Genomic DNA, 20882 nt, shown 5'->3' with positions numbered 1-20882 from the left:
GCAGGAAGTCCTGCCTAATGGAGCTGCCGGCCAATCAGAGGGCTGGCAGCTCACTGTCCCAGCAGCGCCACCGGGAGCGGTGGCTACTGCTGGGACTGCAACACAGCTTCCACAAGATGATGTCAGGGAGCCCCGGAACCAAGGTAGGTTTTTGTTGCCTCGCCAGGGGTGATTGGGGCAACGGGGTGGCCCTCTGTCGGGCACAGGGTGCCTGATCATGAGGGCCCCCCAGGCCATCATATAGCCATCTACCTTTGTCAGTCTCTCGAGGCTGGGCCGCCTGACCGGCCACAGATAAAATCCCCGTGATGGTGGGCGGAGGCACTTTAGTGGCCGTTAAGTGGCCACTTAAGAGCCTTGATTGGCCTGGGGCGGGCAGGCCATTTTCCGCCGCCGCCTCTCTGCATAAAGTGACGGCGGAGGCAGGAGTGGGTTGGGAAGGGCCCCCTGAGCCTCCCGCTCCACTTTATGCCCACCCAGCACCCCCGCCACCTTCCTTCTCTTTGTGGGGGGGTGGCATAAAATTCCAGCCAATAGATTTTTGTTAGATAAGTGTATTAAGGGATATGGAGCAAAGGCGGGTAAATGGAGTGGAGGTATGAATCAGCCATGATCTAACTGAATGGCAGAATAGCCTCAAGATACTGAATGGCCTACTCTGATTTCTGTGTTCTTCTGCTTCACTGTGTACTGTCTAGGGGTTCACAGGAAGAGCACTGAACATGCTAGAAGACAGAATTTTTAGTTTTTTCAACCAGGACAAATTAGAGGGATAGAACTGAAAAGCAGAGAAAATACATTGAATTTGTACAGAAACTTGGTTGGACAATACTTGGAGTACTGTTCACAGTCTGGCCTCCATTTTATAAAAATCATGTAGAGGCACTGAAGAAGGTACAAAAATGAATTACAAGGATGATACCAGAACTGACAGGGCTATCAAGAAAAAAATGAACAAACTGGGGTTCTTTTCTCGACAAAAGAGAAGGCTGAGGGGTGACCTGACAGAAATCTTTATGGAAGAATTTGATAGGGTACATGTAGAGAGGAAAACTTTCCTCCACACAAGATCAGATGGCAGGTTGTTCAACCTTGCCCATCGTAGAGCGAAGACCAAAGTACGGAAAGTCCTCATCAGGGAACTGCTCTTTGCTGACGATGTTGCATTACGATCCCACACTGAAGAGTGTCTGCAGAGACTCATCGACAGGTTTGTGGCTGCCTGCAACGAATTTGGCCTAAACATCAGCCTCAAGAAAACGAACATCATGGGACAGGACGTCAGAAATGCTCCATCCATCAATATCGGTGACCATGCTCTGGAAGTGACCCAAGAGTTCATCTACCTAGGCTCAACTATCACCAGTAACCTGTCTCTCAATGCAGAAATCAACAAGCGCATGGGAAAGACATCCGCTGCTATGTCCAGACTGGCCAAGAGGGTGTGGGAAAATGGCGCACTGAGACGGAACACAAAGGTCCGAGTGTTTCAAGCTTGTGTCCTCAGTACCTTGCTCTACGGCAGCGAGGCCTGGACAACGTATGTCAGCCAAGAGCGACGTCTCAACTCATTCCATCTTCTCTGCCTCCGAAGAATGCTTGGCATCAGGTGGCAGGACCGTATCTCCAAAGCAGAAGTCCTCGAGGCGGCCAACATCCCCAGCATGTACACTCTACTGAGCCAGTGGTGCTTGAGATGGCTTGGCGATGTGAGCTGCATGGAAGATGGCAGGATCCCCAAGGACGCATTGTAGAGCGAGCTCGTCACTGGTGTCAGACCCACCGGCCGTCCATGCCTCCACTTTAAAGACGACCACAAGTCGTGGGAGTCAGTTGCCAGTGATCGCCAGAGCTGGGGGACAGCCATAAAGGCGGGGCTAAAGAGTGGCGAGTCGAAGAGACTTAGCAGTTGGCAGGAAAAAAGACAGAAGTGCAAGGAGAGAACCAACTGTGTAACAGCCCCGACAACCAATTTTATCTGCAGTGCCTGTGTAAGAGTCTGTCACTCTGGAATTGGCCTTTATAGCCACTCCAGGCGCTGCTCCACAAACCACTGACCACCTTTAGGCGATTACCCATTGTCTCTCGAGACAAGGAGGCCGAAGAAGAAGAAGACATGTAGAGAAGATGTTTCCATTGTGGGGGAGACAAAACCATAAATATCAGAGAGTCACTAGTAAATCTAACAGGTAATTCGGGCGAAACATCTTTATACAGAGAGTAGTTAGAATACGGTACTCGCTACCACAAGGAGTAGTTGAGGTGAATAGCATAGATGCACTTAAGAGGAGGCTAGATAAGTAAATGACGGAGAAGAGAATAGAAGGTTATATTGATAAGGTTGGATGAAGAGGGGTGGGAGGAGGCTCGTGTGTGACATAAACACTGGCCTGGGCCAAATGGCCTGTTTCTATGATGTACATTCTATATAATTCTATTTAATTATACCCTGGCATTATTCTAACAATGTTCCAATGTGGTAAGTAGGTACTTTGTTTCCTTCAACTGACAGTTTGCCTCTCTTCTATCCCAGGCCTCTTGTGGCTCAGATAGCTGAAATGGAAATGCAGCTGCCTAAAGCTGTGGACTGCTCTATTTAAACCCAAATTCTTTGAGATTAATTATGCCTTAGTTATGGATGGAGTCTTTGAGTCATGTATACCCTTTCTTGAAAATACATAAGAACATAAAAAATAGGAGCAGGAGTAGACTATACGGCCCCTCGAGCCTGCTCCACCATTCAATACAATCATGGCTGATCTTCTGCCTCAACTCCACTTTCCTGCCCACTCCCCATATCCCTTGATTCCCTGAGAGACCAATAATCTGTCTATCTCAGCCTTAAATATATTCAATGATAGAGCATCCACAACCCTCTGGGATAGAGAATTCCAAAGGTTCACAATCCTTTGAGTAAAGAAATTTCTCCTCATCTCAATCCTAAATGACTGACACCCCCCCCCACCCCCTGTGCCCCTGTGTTGTAGATTCCCTAACCAGGGAAAGCAACCTCTCAGTGTCTACACTGTCAAGCCCCTTCAGAATCTTCTTTGTTTCAAAGAGATCACCTTCCATTCTTCTAAACTCCAGAATGCATCAGTCCAATTTACTCAGCCTATCATAGGGCAATCCATTCATCCCAGGAACCAATCTAGTGAATCTTTGCTGTACCATTTCGAAGTCAAGTATATCCTTCTTTAGATATGGAGACCAAAACTGCGGTCAGTACTCCAGGTGTAGTCTCACCAAAGCCCAGTACGATTGTAGCAAGACTTCTTTATTCTTGTACTCCAATCCCCTTGCAATAAAGGCCAATCTGCCATTTGCCTTCCTAATTGTTTGCTGAACCTGCATGCTAACTTTTTGTGTTCCTTGTATGGAGTAAACTGCTGCATTCTCCATGCAACGCCTCTACCAATCAGAGTTCACTTGCTAACCAATCAGCACTCTCTTCTCATGCAGTGTAAGTTGTTGTTTTCCCTTACATTGGTTATTCTTGCGGATTGTCCTGATGAGTGCAAGACGAAAAGCTTCGATAACATGTCTCTATTTTCAGCAATATCTACAAGTTTCACACCTTTTAAAAAAAAAATTGCATTTCTATTCTTACTACCAAAGTGAATAACCTCACACTTACCCACATTATACTCCATCTGCCACCTTGTTGCTCACTCACTTAACCTGTCTACATCTCCTCACAGCTTACATTCTCACCTAGCTTTGTATCGCCAGGAAACTCAGACATATTACTCCTGGTCTCTTCACCTAAGTCATTAATATAGATTGTAAATAGCTGAGGTCCCAGCATTGATCCTTGTGGCATGACACTAGTTACAGCCTGCTGTACTAATATATTACCCCCAACACCATGAGCCCTTATCTTGCTTATTAACCTTTTGTGTGGCAACTTATCGAATGCCTTTTGGAAATCCAAGTCTACTACATCTGCTGGTTCCCCTTATCTATCCTACTAGTTACAACCTCAAAAAACTCTAGTAAATTTGTCAAACACTATTTCCCTTTCATAAAACCATGTTGACTTTGTCTGATCATATTATAATTTTCTAAGTGCATTGGTAAGACTTCCTTAATAATAGGTTCCAGCTTTTTCCCAGCGATTGATGTCAGGCTAACTGGCCTGTAATTCCCTGTTTTCTCTCCTCCTCCTTTCTTGAATGGCAGAATTTATTAACTTCCAATCCACTGGGACTATTTAAGAATCTAGGGAATTTTGGAAAATCATAACTAGCGCATCCACTATCTCTGCAGCTATCTCATTTCAAACTCTAGGATGTAGGCCATCAGGTCCTGGCGATTTGTCAGCCTTTAGTCCCTTAAGTACTCCAATACTTTTTCTCTGCTGATAGTAATTACCTAAGTTCCTCACTCTTATTAGCCCCTTGGTTGCCCTTTATTTCTGATATGTAATTTGTGTCTTCAACTGCAAAAGAGACAACAACAAATATTTATATGGCTCCTTTAGTGTAATAAAATGACCCAAGGTGCTTTGCAGGAGCATTATAAATCAAAGTGTAACACTAAGCCACAAAAGGAGATATCGAGCAGGATTTTATGCTGCCCTTGGAGACCAGCATGGAGGCAAGGGTGGCAATCAAAATGGCAGGGGCCAATGTTGTCCAGGCCCCCTGCCATTTGGTCTGGGGTAGGGAAGGCTGAGGATGGCCTTTCTGCCCTAGGCCAATTGAGGCCCTTAAGTGGCCTCTCCTGGGGTCTTCTCCTCTCTTCAGCACGGCAGGGTCTCCTGCAGAATGGGCAGTGGACACTGCTCTCTGAGGTGCTGCTAGTACTGCAGACCTGCTGGCCCTCCGATTGGCTGGCAGCTGTGGAGGCTTAAAGGGACAGTATCCCCAACAGCGGGGCGTTAATTGCCTGCTCACCATTAAGTAGCTAATGGGGTCCGATGGAGGGCTGAGTCAGGTTCTCCACCCACCTGGTCTGCCACAGGGACCCCCATCACCAGAATAAAATGCGGTTGTCACCTCAGATGACCAAAAGCTTGGTCAAAGAGGTAGGTATTAAGGAGTGTCTTAAAGGAGAAAAATGAGGTGGAGAGGTGTAGATAGGGTATTCCAGAGTTTGTAGCCTCGGCAACTGAAGGTGCGGCCACTAATGGTGGAGCAAGTAAAATCAGGGATGGACAAGAGGCCAAAGTTAGAGGAGGGTTGGTGGGGCTGGAGGAGATTACAGAAATAGGGAGGGGCGAGGTCATGGAGGAATTTGAAAAGAAGGAACCAATTTGGGAGGCGACAAAATGTTTAATGCCTTTGGAGAGGAAAGGGATGTTGGAGATGGGACCGGAGTTTGCAAGGGCGGTGGGGTCAAGGTTTATTTTGAGGAGAGCGTTGATGGCAGATTTAAAGGAGAGAGGGACAACACCTGAAGAGAGAGAACCATTTATAATACCGGCTAACATGGGGACCAGAAGGGGAAGTTAGCTGATCAGCAGTTTAGTGGGAATAGGATTGAGGGAACAAGAGGTGGGTCTCATGGACAAGATCAGCTCAGATGAGAGCTAGGAGAGAAATTAGAGGAAGATGTGAGTTCATGGCTAGTGCAGAGGGAAGCATGCCCAGGTGGGCTAGTGGATGGGAGGGATGCAGCCGAGGCAGCTGATCAGATGGTTTCGATCTTATTGACAAAGAAGTCCATGAGCTCCTTGCACTTATTGTTGGAGGTGAGGGTGGAGGGCACAGAAGACAGGGGTTTAAGATGACAGTTTGCAGAGGAGAAAAGAAGCCGGGGGTTAACTTGGCATTGCAGTATGATCCTGGAATAGTGAGTAGTTTTAGTAGATGAGAATAGGACCCGATAGCGTTTTAAGTGGTCCAGCCAGATCTGGCAGTGGATGCTAAACCAATTGCCCACCATATCCTTTCAAGTCTGTGTCCCTTAGACCTGAGGGAGCAGAGATGAGGGCTGTACCAGGGGTACGACCAGGGTGAAAGAGACTGATCTTTTTATTGGGGACTAGGGGATCAAAGGTGGAGGTGAGGGTACGGTTGAACAAATCAGTAACTGCAGCAATGTTGTGGCAAACGGAGGACCAAAGGCTGGATAGTTGGAATTTTGAAAGTGCAGATGTAAGTGAACAGGGATAGTTTTTTTCCAGGGATGGATACAGAATGAGGTAGTGTAGGGGTGTGGAAGGGGGTTGTGGGTGGAGAGTAATACAAGGAAGTTATCACAGATGTCTTATCTGTAATTGATACGATGAGACTAGCAAGACCACACGAGATGTCAAGGTCGAGGGGAGGGCCATGAATATGGTTTGGGGAGTTTAAATGCAGGACAAGACTTAGGGAGGATAATAGGGCAGTGAACTCGGAGAAGAACACAATAAGTACATGGATGGCAAGGGCCTTGTTCACAAGTGAATGATCATTCTGCAGGGAGATGCCTAGAGGGGTGTTGAGAGCTGATCAGCTGGCAGAGTCCACAGGGTCGGCAATGGGATGGGAGAGTTGAACAGGAAGATTGGCAAGATTAGTCCCTACTGGGCACATGGGGTGGGAAGTTCGACAACAGAGTGGGATGGGGCAATTGGGATTGCTGCTCTTAATGTGCCAGCACCGAGTGCTTCGATGAGCCTGTCGGAGGATGCCACGCGAGGCACAGAGGAAAACTGTAAGCTTATCTAATAGGGAATCAAGCCTTGAGCAGCGGCAAAAAAGCAGCAAGGTCGAGGAGTACTGAAGGATTGGGGTAGGGAATTGGGAAGGCAGAAAACCTGAGAGGGGAGATGTGAAAGGAGGCATGACAATAGAAGTGACTCTAGGAGGGGTAAAGACAAAAGAAGTTAAAGAGAAAAATCAAAAGTTGAAATTAATTGATGGGCTCGGGTCTGGACCAGCAGCCAAAATGTGCACATGAATGGACTTGGGGAGCTCAAGTTACATAGGTCTATTTACATGAAAAGTAGGGTACATAAAAACATGATAGTAAACGGAAATAGGAAATAGATGGAGATAATAGGAAGGAGACACAAAATATATTTGTTCAACCTCTCTGCCATTTCTTCCTTCCCCATGATAATTTCTCCTGTCTCTGCCTCTAAGGGACCAATGTTTACCTTAGCTACTCTCCTCCTTTTTATACACTTGTAAAAGATCTTACAACCTGTTTTTATATTCCTGGCTGATTTACTCTCATTTTATTTTTTCCGTTTTTAGCGACGTTTTCGTCACCCTTTGCTGGTTTCTAAAACACTCCCAATCCTCAGGCTTACTTCTGTTCTTTGCAATATTATAATCTCTTTTAATCTAATATTATCCTCAACTTCCCTAGTAAGATAGATCTTTCTTGCTGAGTTTTTGTTTTTATTGGAATGTATTTTTTGAACATTTTGAATTATTTCTTGAAATGTTTCACACTGTTTATTTATTGCCATATCTTTTAGTCTATTTACCCAATTAACCTTAGTCAGCTCTCCCTTCATACCTATATAATTTGCTTTGTTTGAGTTTAAGATTCTTGTTTGGGACTAGAGTATGCCACTTTCAAACTTAATATGGAATTCAATTGTATTGTTATCACTTTTTCCCACCTTCAGGAGCGGAGAGCAGTCGGACCTGTGTGGAAACAAAGAACTGGGAGCGGATAAATCTAGTGCGAGGCTCGGGGCCTTCACTTACCTTCAGGAACGGAGAGCAGTCGGACCTGTGTGGAAACAAACAGAACTGGGAGCGGATAACTCCAGTGCGAGGCTCTGGGCCTTCACTTACCTTCAGGAGCGGAGAGCAGTCGGACCTCTTCAAACGCGCCGGGGTTTTGGAAAAAAAAAAGCCAACAGTGACATCACAGGAAATCTACAAGGTGATTGATTGGTGAGTCACTGCTGTTAGGGAATAGCTGGATAAGTATCTAAGGTAAGAAAGGTTTACAGTTTATTTTCATATATAGTAAGTAATGTTTTTTAGGGCGCTCTGTAGTAACGAGGACCAGGGAAGAAGGGCCCTAGAATAATTGATATTATGTGATATTAAAATCTTCCAAAAGGTTTAATTTAAAGGGTTAAGTCATGGCAGGAGAGCTCAAAGCTGTGGTGTGCTCCTCGTGCTTTATGTGGGAAGCCGAGAACAATTCCAGTGCCCGGGACCAGCATGTGTGCAGGAAGTGTCTCCAGCTGCAGCTCCTGGAAGCCCGGGTTTCGGAGCTGGAGTGGCAGCTGGGGACATTGTAGAGCATCCATGAGGCGGAGAGTATCGTGGATAGCACATAGAGAGGTGGTCACACCGCAGGCTCAGACCCCACAGGCAGGACGGGAATGGGTGACCACCAGGCAGAGCAAGAGGACTAGGCAGGCAGTGCAGGAATCTCCCGTGGCTATTCCCCTGCAAAACAGATATACTGCTTTAGATACTGTTGGGGGGGAATGGCCTCTCAGGGGAAAGCAGCCACAGCCCAATTCATTGCACCACGGTAGGCTCTGCTGCACAGGGGAGGAGTAAAAAGTGTGGGAATGCAATAGTTATAGGGGATTCAATTGTAAGGGGAATAGATAGGCGTTTCTGTGGCCGCAAAAAAGACTTCAGGATGGTATGTTGTCTCCCTGGTGCTAGGGTCAAGGATGTCTCAGAGCGGTTACAGGACATTCTGAAGGGGGAGGGTGAACAGCCAATGGTCGTGGTACACATAAGTACAAATGACGTAGGTAAAAAAAAGGATGAGGTCCTAAAAGCCGAATATAGGGAGTTAGGAAGTAAGTTGAAAAGTAGGACCTCAAAGGTAGTGATCTCAGGATTACTACCAGTGCCACATGCTAGTCAGAGTAGAAATAGCAGGATATATCGGATGAATACGTGGCAGAAGAGATAGTGTGAGGGGGAGGGTTTTAGATTCCTGGGACATTGGGACCGGTTCTGGGGGAGGTGGGACCAGTACAAACTGGACGGGTTACACCTGGACTGATGTCCTTGGGGGAGTATTTGCTAGATTGGTTGGGGAAGGTTTAAACTAAAACTAAAACTTAAACTAAACTAAAATGGAAGGGGGATGGGAAGCTTTGAAAGGAGTCAGAGGAGGGGAGAATCAAAGACAAGAACAAAAGACAGTAAGGGGAATAAGAAAAGTGATAGGCAGAGAAATCAAGGGCCAGAATCAAACAGGATCACAGTGAAAAATAGGAGGAAGGGGCCAAGTGATGTTAAAAAGACAAGCCGCAAGGCTTTGTGCCTTAACGCGCAGAGCACTCACAATAAAGTGGATGAATTAATCGCGCAAATAGATGTAAACGGGTATGATATAGTCGGGATTACGGAGACATGGCTGCAAGGTGACCAGGGATGGGAAATGAACATCCAGGGGTATTCAGTATTTAGGACGGACAGACAAAAAGCAAAAGGCGGTGGAGTTGCATTGCTGGTTAAAGAGGAAATTAACGCAATAGTGAGGAAAGATATTAGCTCTGATGATGTGGAATCTGTATGGGTAGAGCTGAGAAAAACTAAGGGGCAAAAAATGTTAGTGGGGTTATATATAGACCCCCAAAGTGTAGTGGTGATGTTGGGAATGGCATTAAACAGGAAATTAGAGGCACATGCAATAAAGGAACATCTGTAATTATGGGTGACTTTAACTGCATATAGATTGGGCAAATCAAATTAGTCACAATACCGTAGAGGAAGAATTTTTGGAGTGATGGTTTTCTGGACCAATATGTTGAGGAACCAACTAGAGAACAGGCCATCCTTGGCTGGGTTTTGTGTAATGAGAGAGGAATAATTGACAATCTAGTTGTGCGAGACCCCTTGGGGATGAGCGACCATAATATGATAGAATTCTTCATCAAGATGGAGAATGACATAGTTGATTCTGAGACGAGGGTCCTGAATCTTAGTAAGAAAACTACGAAGGTATGAGGTGTGAATTGGCTATGATGGATTGGGAAATGTTACTTAAAGGGATGACGGTGGAAAAGCAATGGCAAACATTCAAAGAGCGTATGGATGAACTGCAACTATTGTTTATTCCTGTCTGGCGCAAAAGTAAAATGGGAAAGGTAGCCAAACCATGGCTTACAAGGGAAATTAGAGATAGCATTAGATCCAAGGAAGAGGCATATAAATTTGCCAGAAAAAACAACAGACCTGAGGATTGGGAGCAGTTTAGAATTCAGCAAAGGAGGAGCAAGGGATTGATTAAGAAGGGGAAAACAGAGTACGAGAGCAAGCTTGCGGGGAACATAAAAACTGCAAAAGTTTCTATTGGTATGTGAAGAGAAAAAGATTAGTGAAGACAAATGTAGGTCCCTTACAGTCAGAAACAGGGGAATTTATTATGGGGAACAAAGAAATGGCTGACCAACTAAATGCATACTTTGGTTCTGTCTTCACAAAGGACACAAATATCATACCAGAAATGTTGGGGAACACAGGCTTTAGTGAGAGAGAGGAACTGAAGGAAATCAATATTAGTAGAGAAATGGTGTTGGGGAAATTGATAGGATTGAAGGCCGATAAATCCCCAGGGCCTGACGGTCTGCATTGCAGAGTACTTAAGGAAGTGGCCCTAGAGATAGTGGATGCATTGGTGGTCATCTTCCAAGATTCTATAGATTCTGGAACAGTTCCTACAAATTGGAGAGTAGCTGATGTAACCTCACTATTTAAAAAGGGAGGTAGAGGGAAAGTAGGGAATTATAGACCAGTCAGCCTGACATCGGTGGTGGGGAAAATTCGAGAGACAATATCAAAGATTTTATAGCAGAGCACTTGGAGATCAGTGGTAGAATCAGATAGAGTCAGCATGGATTTACGAAAGGGAAATCATGCTTGACAAATCTACTAGAATTCTTCAAGGATGTAATTAGTAGAGTTGATGAGAGGGAGCCAGTGGATGTGGTTTATTTGGACTTTCAGAAGGCTTTCGGCAAAGTCCCACATAAGAGATTAGCATGTAAAATTAAAGCGCATGGGATTGGGGTAATGTATTGCGATGGATAGAAAATTGGTTGACAGACAGGAAACAAAGAGTAGGGATAAATGGGTCTTTTTCTGAATGGCAGGCAGTGACTAGTGAGGTACCGCAGGGATCGGTGCTAGGACCCCAGCTATTCACAATATATATTAATGATTTAGATGAGGGAACTAAATGTATTATCTCCAAATTTGCAGTTGACATAAAACTGGGTGGGAGGATGAGTTGTGAGGAGGATGCAGAGAGGCTTCAGGGTGATTTGGACAAGTTGATTGAGTGGGCAAATGCATGGCACATGCAGTATAATGTGGATAAATGTGAGGTTATCCACTTTGGTAGCAAAAACAGGAAGGCAGATTATTATCTGAACGGCTATAAACTGAGAGAGGGGAATATGCAACGGGACCTGGGTGTTCTCGTACACCAGTCGCTGAAGGTAAGCATGCAGGTACAACCGGTGGTAAAAAAGGCAAAGGGTATGTTGGCCTTCATAGCAAGAGGACTCGAGTACAGAAGCAGGGATGTCTTGCTGCAATTATACAGGGCCTTGGTGAGGCCACACCTGGAATATTGTGTGCAGTTTTGGACTCCTTATCTGAGGAAGGAAGTTCTTGCTATAGAGGGAGTGCAGCGAAGGTTTGCCAGACTGATTCCTGGGATGGCGGGACTGACGTATAAGGAGAGATTGAGTCAGTTAGGATTATATTCGCTGGAGTTCAGAACAGTGAGCAGGGATCTCATAGAAACCTATAAAATTTTAACAGGACTTGACAGGGTAGATGCAGGAAGGATGTTCCTGATGGTGGGGGAGTTCAGAACCAGGGGTCATAGTCTAAGGATACAGGTTAAACCATTCAGGACTGAGATGAGGAGAAATCGCTTCACCCAGAGAGTGGTGAACGTGTGGAATTCGCTACCACAGAAAGCAGTTGAGGGCAAAGCATTGTATGTTTTCAAGAAGGAGTTAGATATAGCTCTTGGGTTTAAAGGGATCAAAGGATATGGGGCAAAAGTGGGAACAGGTTACTGAGTTGGATGATCAGCAATGATCATAATGAATGGTGGCGCAGGCTTGAATGGCCGAATGGCCTATTCCTACTCCTATTTTCTATGTTTCTATGGATCCTTTACTATGAAATTATTAATTAACCCTGTCTCATTGCACAATACTCAATCTAAAATGACTTCATCCCTAGTTGGTTCCACAACATATTGCTCCAGGAAACAATCACAAAAGCATTCTACAATCCTATCTTCCAGACTACCTTTGCCAATTTGATCTGTCCAGTCTATGTGAAGATTCAAGTGTCCCACCATTATTACATTGCCTTTGTTACAAGCTTCAATTATTTCTTGCTTAATGCTCTGTCAACTGGTATAACTACTGTTAGGGGCCCTATAAACAACTCTCACCAAAATTTTCTGACCCTTATTATTCCTAAGGCTCGGTGAGCCGAAGGGCCTGTTTCAGTGCTGTATCTCTCTATGACTCTAATCTCCACCCATACTGATTCTACTTCTTGATCTTCTGAGTCATGATCCTTTCACACTACTGTCCTTATATTATCCTTCACTATCAGGGATACTCCTTCTTTTCCATTCTGTCTTTTCGAAACGTTGTGTAGCCAGGAATATTTATTTCTCAACCTTGGTCACCCAGTAACCATATCTTTGAAATGGCATGAGATTATGTAATTATGCCGCTAGTTCATCTATCTTATTGCGAATGCTTTGAGCAGAGCCTTTGATTTTTTTTACTACCTTATTCGCTGATGCACTATTACTGTTATACTCTGTGTCCTTTCCTGTTCCACTCTGCTTGACTTTACCCAAATCACTACGCTGTTCTATTGTCCCTACTTTTTTATGAGATTTCTAAATCTCGTTTCACCTGAACCCTCCCCCCTCCACCTTTTAGTTTAAAGCCGTATCCACAGCCCTAGTTATACGATTTACCAGGGTACTGATCCCAGCCCCATTTCAGTGGAGCCCATCCCAGTGGAACAGCTCCCTCTTTCCCGAGTACTGGTGCCAGTGCCCCATGAATCAAAACCCCTCCTTCCCACAGTACTCTTTGAGCCAATTGTTTAATTCTATAATCTGCTTGACCCTATGCCAATTAGCGTGTGGCTCAGATAACAATCCAGAGATTATTAACTTTGAGGTTCTACGTTTTAATTTGGACGTCAAACTCCTCAAACTCTCTCAGAAGAATTACCTATGGCGTTGGTTCCTAATGGACCATGACAACTGGATCCTTCCTCCTCCCACTCCAAATTCATCTCTAGCCTTGAGGAGATGTCCTTAACCCTGGCAGGCAACGCAACATTCAGAACTCCTGGTCGCGGATGCAGGGAACAATATCTACCCCCCTGACTATATTGTTACCTGTCACTGCCACATTCATTTTCACAGTCCCCACTTGAATGGCGTCCTGAACCATGGTACTATGGTAAGTTTGCTCATCCACCTTTCTGTATTTATTCTCATCCACATGCGTTGCAAGTACCTTGTACTTGTTGATCAAAGTCAAGAGCCGTGGCTCCTCCATCACTACATCCTGGATCCCCAAACTTGCCTGACTTGCAGTCACAGCCTCCTGTCCCTGACCATTGACCAGCTCTAAATTTCTACTTAACCTAAAGGGTGTGACTGCCTCCAGGAAGAAAATATCCATGTAACTTTCCCCCTCCCTGATGGCCCGCAATGTCTGCAGCTCAGACTCCATCTCAACAACTCTGAGCCGAAGATGTTCAAGCTGCAGCCACTTACTGCAAATATGGTTGTCTAAGATTGCAATGCATTCCACAAACTCCCACATGCTGCAGTCACGGCACACCCCCTGCCCTGCCATGTCTGTCTAACATTATTTATTTATTTGTTTACTAAATGAGAAACTAGTTCACTGAAGTAATTGCATGTTACAGTCTCCTAGCCGGGGGACAAAAGAAGAACACTCACCAGCTACTGGAGGTAAAACAAAAAGAATAAAAAGCAGAACCTCCTTCCCCTCTGCACCCAATTCCCACTTGCACCAAATTCCCGACTTAGCACTCAGTTTACCAAGCACTCTGTTCCTGATCACTCTGCTCCATACGAATGGTGTTCAGGCAGATTTGTGAGGCACCTGTAACATCTAGTCACCGCACTCAAATTGTCTTTAACGCATCTATGATCAGCTAGACAACTGTTCCTCTGCCTAGTCAACAACTGACCTCGAGGTGAGGTGAGAGTGACTGCCCTTGACATCAAGGCAGCATTTGACCGAGTACGGCATCAAGGAGCCCGAAAAACTGAAGTCCATGGGGATCAGGGGGAAAACTCTTCGCTGGTTGGAGTCATACCTAACACAAAGGAAGATGGTTGTGGTTGTTGGAAGTCAATCATCTCAGCTCCAGGACATCACTGCAGGAGTTCCTCAGGGTAGTGTCCTAGGCCCAACCATCTTCAGCTGCTTCATCAATGACCTTCCTTCAATCATAAGGTCAGAAGTGGGGATGTTCGCTGATGATTGCACAATGTTCAGCACCATTCGTGACTCCTCTGATACTGAAGCAGTCCGTGTAGAAATGCAGCAAGACTTGGACAATATCCAGGCTTGGGCTGATAAGTGGCAAGTAACATTCGTGCCACACAAGTGCCAGGCAATGACCATCTCCAACAAGAGAGAATCTAACCATCTCCCCATGACATTCAATGGCATTACCATCACTGAATCCCCCGCTATCAACATCCTAGAGGCTACCATTGACCAGAAACTGAACTGGAATAGCCATATAAATACCGTGGCTACAAGGGCAGGTCAGAGTATAGGAATCCTGCGGCGAATAACTCACCACCTGATTCCCCAAAACCTGTCCACCATCTACAAGGCACAAGTCAGGAGTGTGATGGAATACTCTCCACTTGCCTGGATGGGTGCAGCTCCAACAACACTCAAGAAGCTAGACACCATGCAGGACAAAGTAGCCTGCTTGATTGGCACCCTATCCACAAACATTCACTCCCTTCACCACTGTCGCACAGTGGCAGCAGTATGTACCATCTACAAGATGCACTGCAGCAACACACCAAGGCTCCTTAGACGGCACCTTCCAAACCTGCGACCAACTAGAAGGACAAGGGCAGCAAATGCATGGGAACATCAACACCTGCAAGTTCCCCTCCAAGTCACACATCATCCTGACTTGGAACTATATCGCCGTTCGTTCACTGTCACTGGGTCAAAATCCTGGAACTCCCTTCCTAACAGCACTGTGGGTGTACCTACCTCACATGGACTGCAGTGGTTCAAGAAGGCAGCTCACCACCACCTTCTCAAGGGCAATTAGGGATGGGCAATAAATGCTGGCCTAGCCAGCAATGCCCACATCCCATGAATGAATTTTTAAAAACTCGGTGTTTTGGTACCTGTTGTATCAGCAGATAATTGCTTCAGAACTTTATCACTGGACTCACAATATTTGATATGCTAAGAGGGGTGGTATTGAGAAAGTAACAGTTACCCTAAAATTCTGGCATTATTACAAATTGGACATTAATGGCATTTGATCCTTGCCAAGAAAATGGTGCTACTGTAATTAAATCAAGCTATATTGGACAAGAAATGTAGTTTTTGTAAATCCATTAAACAACGGAGTCTGCTAAAAACACCTCTAGATCAGGGATTCTCAACCTTTTTGCTTTTGAGCCCCCCTTACCTCCCAGTTATAAAAACTTCATGGACCCCCTGTAACACAAGTATTTTTACTGTATTAAAACCAGTTATACAATTAAATATATATATTTATTTTTGTTTTACTTACTTAATATGAAATTTGTTGTTGATGCTGAGCACCAGATCAAAGCTTGGGTGAGGGAAATAGTGACATATTACAGCTGTAAGCCTTCTTGTGTGAGTGGTGAAGCTCAGTTTCTGGCTGTTGACTGAATTGAATGGTCGTGGAACTCAAGCGCAGGTTTAAAAATTCATTAGAGAGGTGTAGATGGATTGCACTAGACCCACATTCTACACATTCTTGTTATTTTTGGGGATCCCTTGAAACCATCTCGTGGAAAGGTAGGGGGCTGTGGACCCTCAGTTGAGAAACCCTATTCTAGATCAGTGACCTGATCAAATAGCTTTTCAAAAATAAGATTCAAGTAAAGCTATGGAGAAATGCATTTTGTAAGCTGCACAGTGACTCCTGCAATTAACAACGAAATTCAACAATAAAACTCTACTTTTCATATGATGACATTACCTAGAATTCTTTGGCTATCGTGGAGATCAAATGAAAAACTAAATATCGAAAATATGAAATAAAGACTGAAAATGCTAGAAACACACAGGAGAGAATTTTAACTTCTTGACCCACTGGGAGCAGGAGGCCTGCTAGTGCACAGCAAACCTAGAGCTCTGGATTTCCCTGCTCCCAGTGAAGTTTTAACTCTACAGAGCATGTCTGACATCACTGACAGCTTCCCTGCCCAGACATCAGCCTGATTGACAGGCTTGGCTTCCAGTTGGACGGGGAATTTTCTTCTCCTTAGGCAGTCCCTTGGGAACAAGGATGACTTTCTTCCATTCCAGGGTTGTGGGTCCTTAGGTGACTGAATAGTCCAATTCTGGATCTGCACACTCTGTCACATGTGGGGCAGGTGGTGTTTGGTGAGGCAAGTGGATGGAATGCTCAAATTTCCGAACGCTCCTTCCGCTGTTTGCGATTGGTCGCTGCCTGGGCATGTCAACGTTGTTCGATCTGGCTGGCACCTTCTCCATTTTGGGCAGTCTCAGGCAAGAGATTCCCATGAATAAGCGGAGATGCCACTTTTTTTCAGGGAGGCTGTAAGCACATCCTTGTAGCGTTTCCACTGCTCTCCTGTTAACCTCTTGCTGTGATGGAGCTCGGAGTAGAAAGCTCGTTTTGGGAGTCTTTTGTCAGGCATGCAGATGATGTGGTCTGCCCAACGTAACAGACTAGCTATGACCAGTGTCTCAATACTGGGGGCTGTTGGCCTGAGAGGGAACACTGATATTGGAGCGCATGTCCTGCCACTGAATTTGCAGCATCTTGCGGAGGCACCGCTGGCGATATCTCTCCAGGGCTTTGAGATGTCTGCTGTACAGTGTTCATGCTTCCGATGCATACAGGAGGGCAGGTAACACCGCGGCCTTGTAAACCATGAGCTAGTTGCCAGATTTGATTGGGCGGGGAATACTGGAGAATGGGCTGCAGGACCAGGGAGATCTGAGCCCTGAGCCGGGGTGGGAAGAGAGTCTGATCCCAGGTGAGTGGAGGGGTTAATGATTGGAGGATGAGAGATTAGAGCGTGTGGGGTGTGTGGGGGTTGCTGGGAAGATTAGAGGCCTTAAGAGGGGTGCACTGGGGGGGAAAGGTGAGAGGGCTTGGGGAAAGGGACGGAGACTGGGGGAGACTGGAAAGGTCAGGGGGCTTGTCAGATTGCAGGGCCTTGGTGAGACAAGTATGCTGGATCCAGCAGGTAAACAGGCCTCCTGGGTCCAGGAGTCTTCCTCTTCATTTTTCTGCTGCGTTTTCCGAGACTTGGGAAAACTGGCCAGCCAGAGTTAAGTTTGAAATGGTGGATAAATATGAAGCATGCAACCTCATTATATTTTTTAAATTGCCAACCCACTTTCTGGGAGCACGTGTGTCACCAGCCCTGGCCTCCGTTAAAACGGAAGTGAGTGGGTTTGAGGTAGGTTGGGGTCGGGATTCAGATTTTTAACCTTTAACCTCCCACCTGACCCAAACCTGCCAGGCTTTTGGGGTTAAAAATGCCTCCTCCCCTCCCGCACCGCCCCACTCCCCCACCCTCCAATGAAAGAAAACAAAAAAGCTCGGACTAATGTTTTCAATGGGTCTCTTTGTAGATAAGAATGTGTTCTGATCAAAGATCTTCATTTGAAACTTTAACATACCTTTTTTTCAGATGATGACAGACTTGCCATGTGGTTCCAGTGTTCTCTGTTGCATTAATCTACAGGATAGGCTGGGGGCTATTACGTGGATTCTCTCAATGCTGGCCTGATGATTATACATCAATCATACTGGCAGCAGATTCCAATCCTGTACCTGTCGCTTCCTGCCAAATTATATCAGCATGACTTTCTTTATCAAGCTCTCCAAATTTGGAAGTGCAATTGAGTCATCTTGCTTCGACAGGACAGTACAGCTTTGTATTGTGATCTTCAGACCTGCAACTGAGCCTTTTTCTCAGTGTTAGTGAGGCAAGGAAACTGATAGTAAGCACATGAAAATTAATCTGTCTGAATATATAGGATAGATTTGAAAGCCTATGAATAGGAATCAAGAAGTCCAATTAATTGAATTTTGCAGATTTAAAAGGAAGAATCTCCTCTCCCAGGTTAAACTCCGACAGGATACTATATTGCTTTGTGCTGCTGCATAATCTGGATTCTGACACAAAGCATTCAGAAAAAACATTAGCCTATCTGCTGGCTTTTAAATGCTGACTGGCCTGTAATTTCTCTTTTATTCCTGGATTTGGCTTTGGTTTCCCAGAGGATAAGGGCAATGATTAAAGCAATTTTTCCAAGGATCAATGTTGTCTGAAGATCATCTAGTTAAGAAAAATACAAGCTTGAACTATCATTAGCTTTACTTTAAATAGAATTTTTAGTTAAATGATATAATATCATCACAAAGATGTTTTCCCTGAACTTTCCAAGCATCGCAACACTTATTTCAGCTGTCAATCTGGTAAGGATCCCTGCTGTACCAACATTACGACTTAAATATAATATTGTGTACAAATGACTGGATTCATTTTCTTTTGTGAATACAATAACAGCTTTGCCGATTACTCTGTACTAAGGTACCCGCTTGTGGTGACATTGAGGCTGACCTTGGAGTCACCTCCCCCGCTGCCGCACTCTCCTTTGTCGTACCACCATTTGTTTTTCAATTTGTCCAAGAGGCCTTGTTCATTCAGTTTTAATACTGCGAGGTTAACAGCATTTCTTGAAACGATAAAACATATTTGTAAGAAAATGAACAATTGTAATAAGTGTACGTGAAAGGAGCACAATAGGACAAATTGGCTATTTTCACGGAATGGAGAAACGCTTGCACAGCAAATAAAGTGTTAATATTGGAAGGTGGCATGAAGGATCACATTGTTCAAAACTGAAGTGTGCGGGATGGGGATTTGCCTTTAAGAAAAAAATTAACATATCATGCAATCACACATTCTTCACACGTGACAGCATTAACTTGACCAGATAAATTGAAAAGTTATAGAATTATAAAATTATAACAGCGACGGACAATCAAAAAAAAGACGACACATTAAAGAAATAATAAAATGGATGCATTAAATAATTTAACTCTATATTACCAGCCTTACTTAATCCAGGCTTTTAAACAATGTGAAATTTAAGTTACCTTACATTCTTGACAATTAAAAGAAAAACGGGAAACATCAGGGTGGGTGGAATACTATAACAACATATAGAATATTGTTACACTATTCCACCCACCTTAATGATGCTCCTTTAGGGGTTGCCACTCCATAGCCTTTCGAATCAAGGTTCCCTCCTACTTTCATGGTGTCACACGGCTTCCTCTGTTCAATGTATTCATTCATTGTTGATTCCAGCAAGAAGGCAAACTTTCCCTTCGATTTTCGAACTTTGGCAACTCCATCAGCTGTTGTTTTGGTGAACACAGATGGTTCGGCAGATTTCATGTAGGACCACATTTTTTCATACACTGCTATTTTTGAACGCTGGAGAGAGAGAAAGACAGAAAAGTATTATATAAATTGGACCAAACTTCATTTTAATATTTTTCCTTTAAATGGTAAGTTTAGAACAGAGATTGATCAGAAACATAGTGGTTCCTTTAGATTACATTTGCATCTCAGTTTTCAGGATGTTCACATAACTGAGAGAAAATTAGAAAGGGAAGATAGCAGCAGGTGAAAAAGATATCAAAAAAGATTCTTCCAATACTATACAACAAGAAAGTCACAACTTTAATGGACCCATATGGAGTTGATCATAAAGGTAAGCAAGGAATAGTTAATATGCTAAATGGCAGTTCGTTGGATGTCTTTAGGAACATAGGAGCAAAAGTAGGCCATTCAGCCCATCGAGCCTGCCCCACCATTCAATATGATCATGGCTGATCATCCACTTCAATGCCTCTTTCCCACACTATCCCCATATCCCCTTATGTCATTTGTATTTAGAAATTTAGGGATTGACGAGGGCAGGGCGATGGACTTTGTCTACATGGACTTTAGCAAGGCCTTTGACAAGGTCCCGCATGGTAGGCTGGTCCGGAAGGTTCAAACACATGGGATCCAGGGTGAGCTAGCAAATTGGATACAAAATTGGCTTGGTGATAGGAGGCAAAGAGTGGTAGTGCAGGGATGTTTTTCAGATTGGAGGCCTGTGACCAGTGGTGTGCCGCAGGGATTGGTGCTGGGCCCTCTGTTGTTTGTCATATTATATTAATGACTTGGATGTGAATGTAGGGGGCATGATTAGTAAGTTTGCAGATGACACCAAAACTGGTGGTATAGTGGACAGTGAAGAAGGTTGTCTAATGTTTCAACAGGATATAGATCAACTGGGAAAGTGGGCAAGGGATTGGCAAATGGAATTTAATGCAGACAAGTGCAAAGTGATGCATTTTGGGAAGTTTATTTATTTATTTAGAGATACAGCACTGAAACAGGCCCTTCAGCCCACCGAGTCTGTGCCGACCAACAACCACCCATTTATACTAATCCTACATTAACCCCATATTCCCTACCACATCCACACCTTTCTCCTACCACCTACCTACACTAGGGGCAATTTACAATGGCCAATTTACCTGTCAACCTGCAAGTCTTTGGCTGTGGGAGGAAACCGGAGCACCCGGCAGAAACCCACGCGGTCACAGGGAGAACTTGCAAACTCCATACAGGCAGTA

At 44.6% G+C, this 20882-nt stretch overlaps 1 protein-coding gene across 9 annotated transcripts in view; it reads right to left on the bottom strand.

The window, feature by feature from the left end:
• Positions 1–20882, bottom strand: part of LOC137377583 (glutamate receptor 3-like) — a 415021-nt gene that overhangs the window by 15687 nt on the left and 378452 nt on the right. For 7 of the 9 annotated variants that reach the window (XM_068047365.1, XM_068047356.1, XM_068047358.1 and 4 more), the window contains exons 13-14: positions 19439–19686; positions 18805–18919 (exon numbers count right to left, since the gene is read on the bottom strand). In XM_068047365.1, the coding sequence (XP_067903466.1) occupies positions 18805–18919; positions 19439–19686 (363 nt within the window). The remainder of the gene's footprint in view (positions 1–18804; positions 18920–19438; positions 19687–20882) is intronic. The other 2 variants (XM_068047357.1, XM_068047361.1) reach the window with 1 other exon arrangement.

This window comes from Heterodontus francisci, chromosome 15 (genome assembly GCF_036365525.1).
Source record: "Heterodontus francisci isolate sHetFra1 chromosome 15, sHetFra1.hap1, whole genome shotgun sequence".
Taxonomy (NCBI): domain Eukaryota; kingdom Metazoa; phylum Chordata; class Chondrichthyes; order Heterodontiformes; family Heterodontidae; genus Heterodontus; species Heterodontus francisci.
This window is presented reverse-complemented; position numbering and strand designations above follow the sequence as displayed.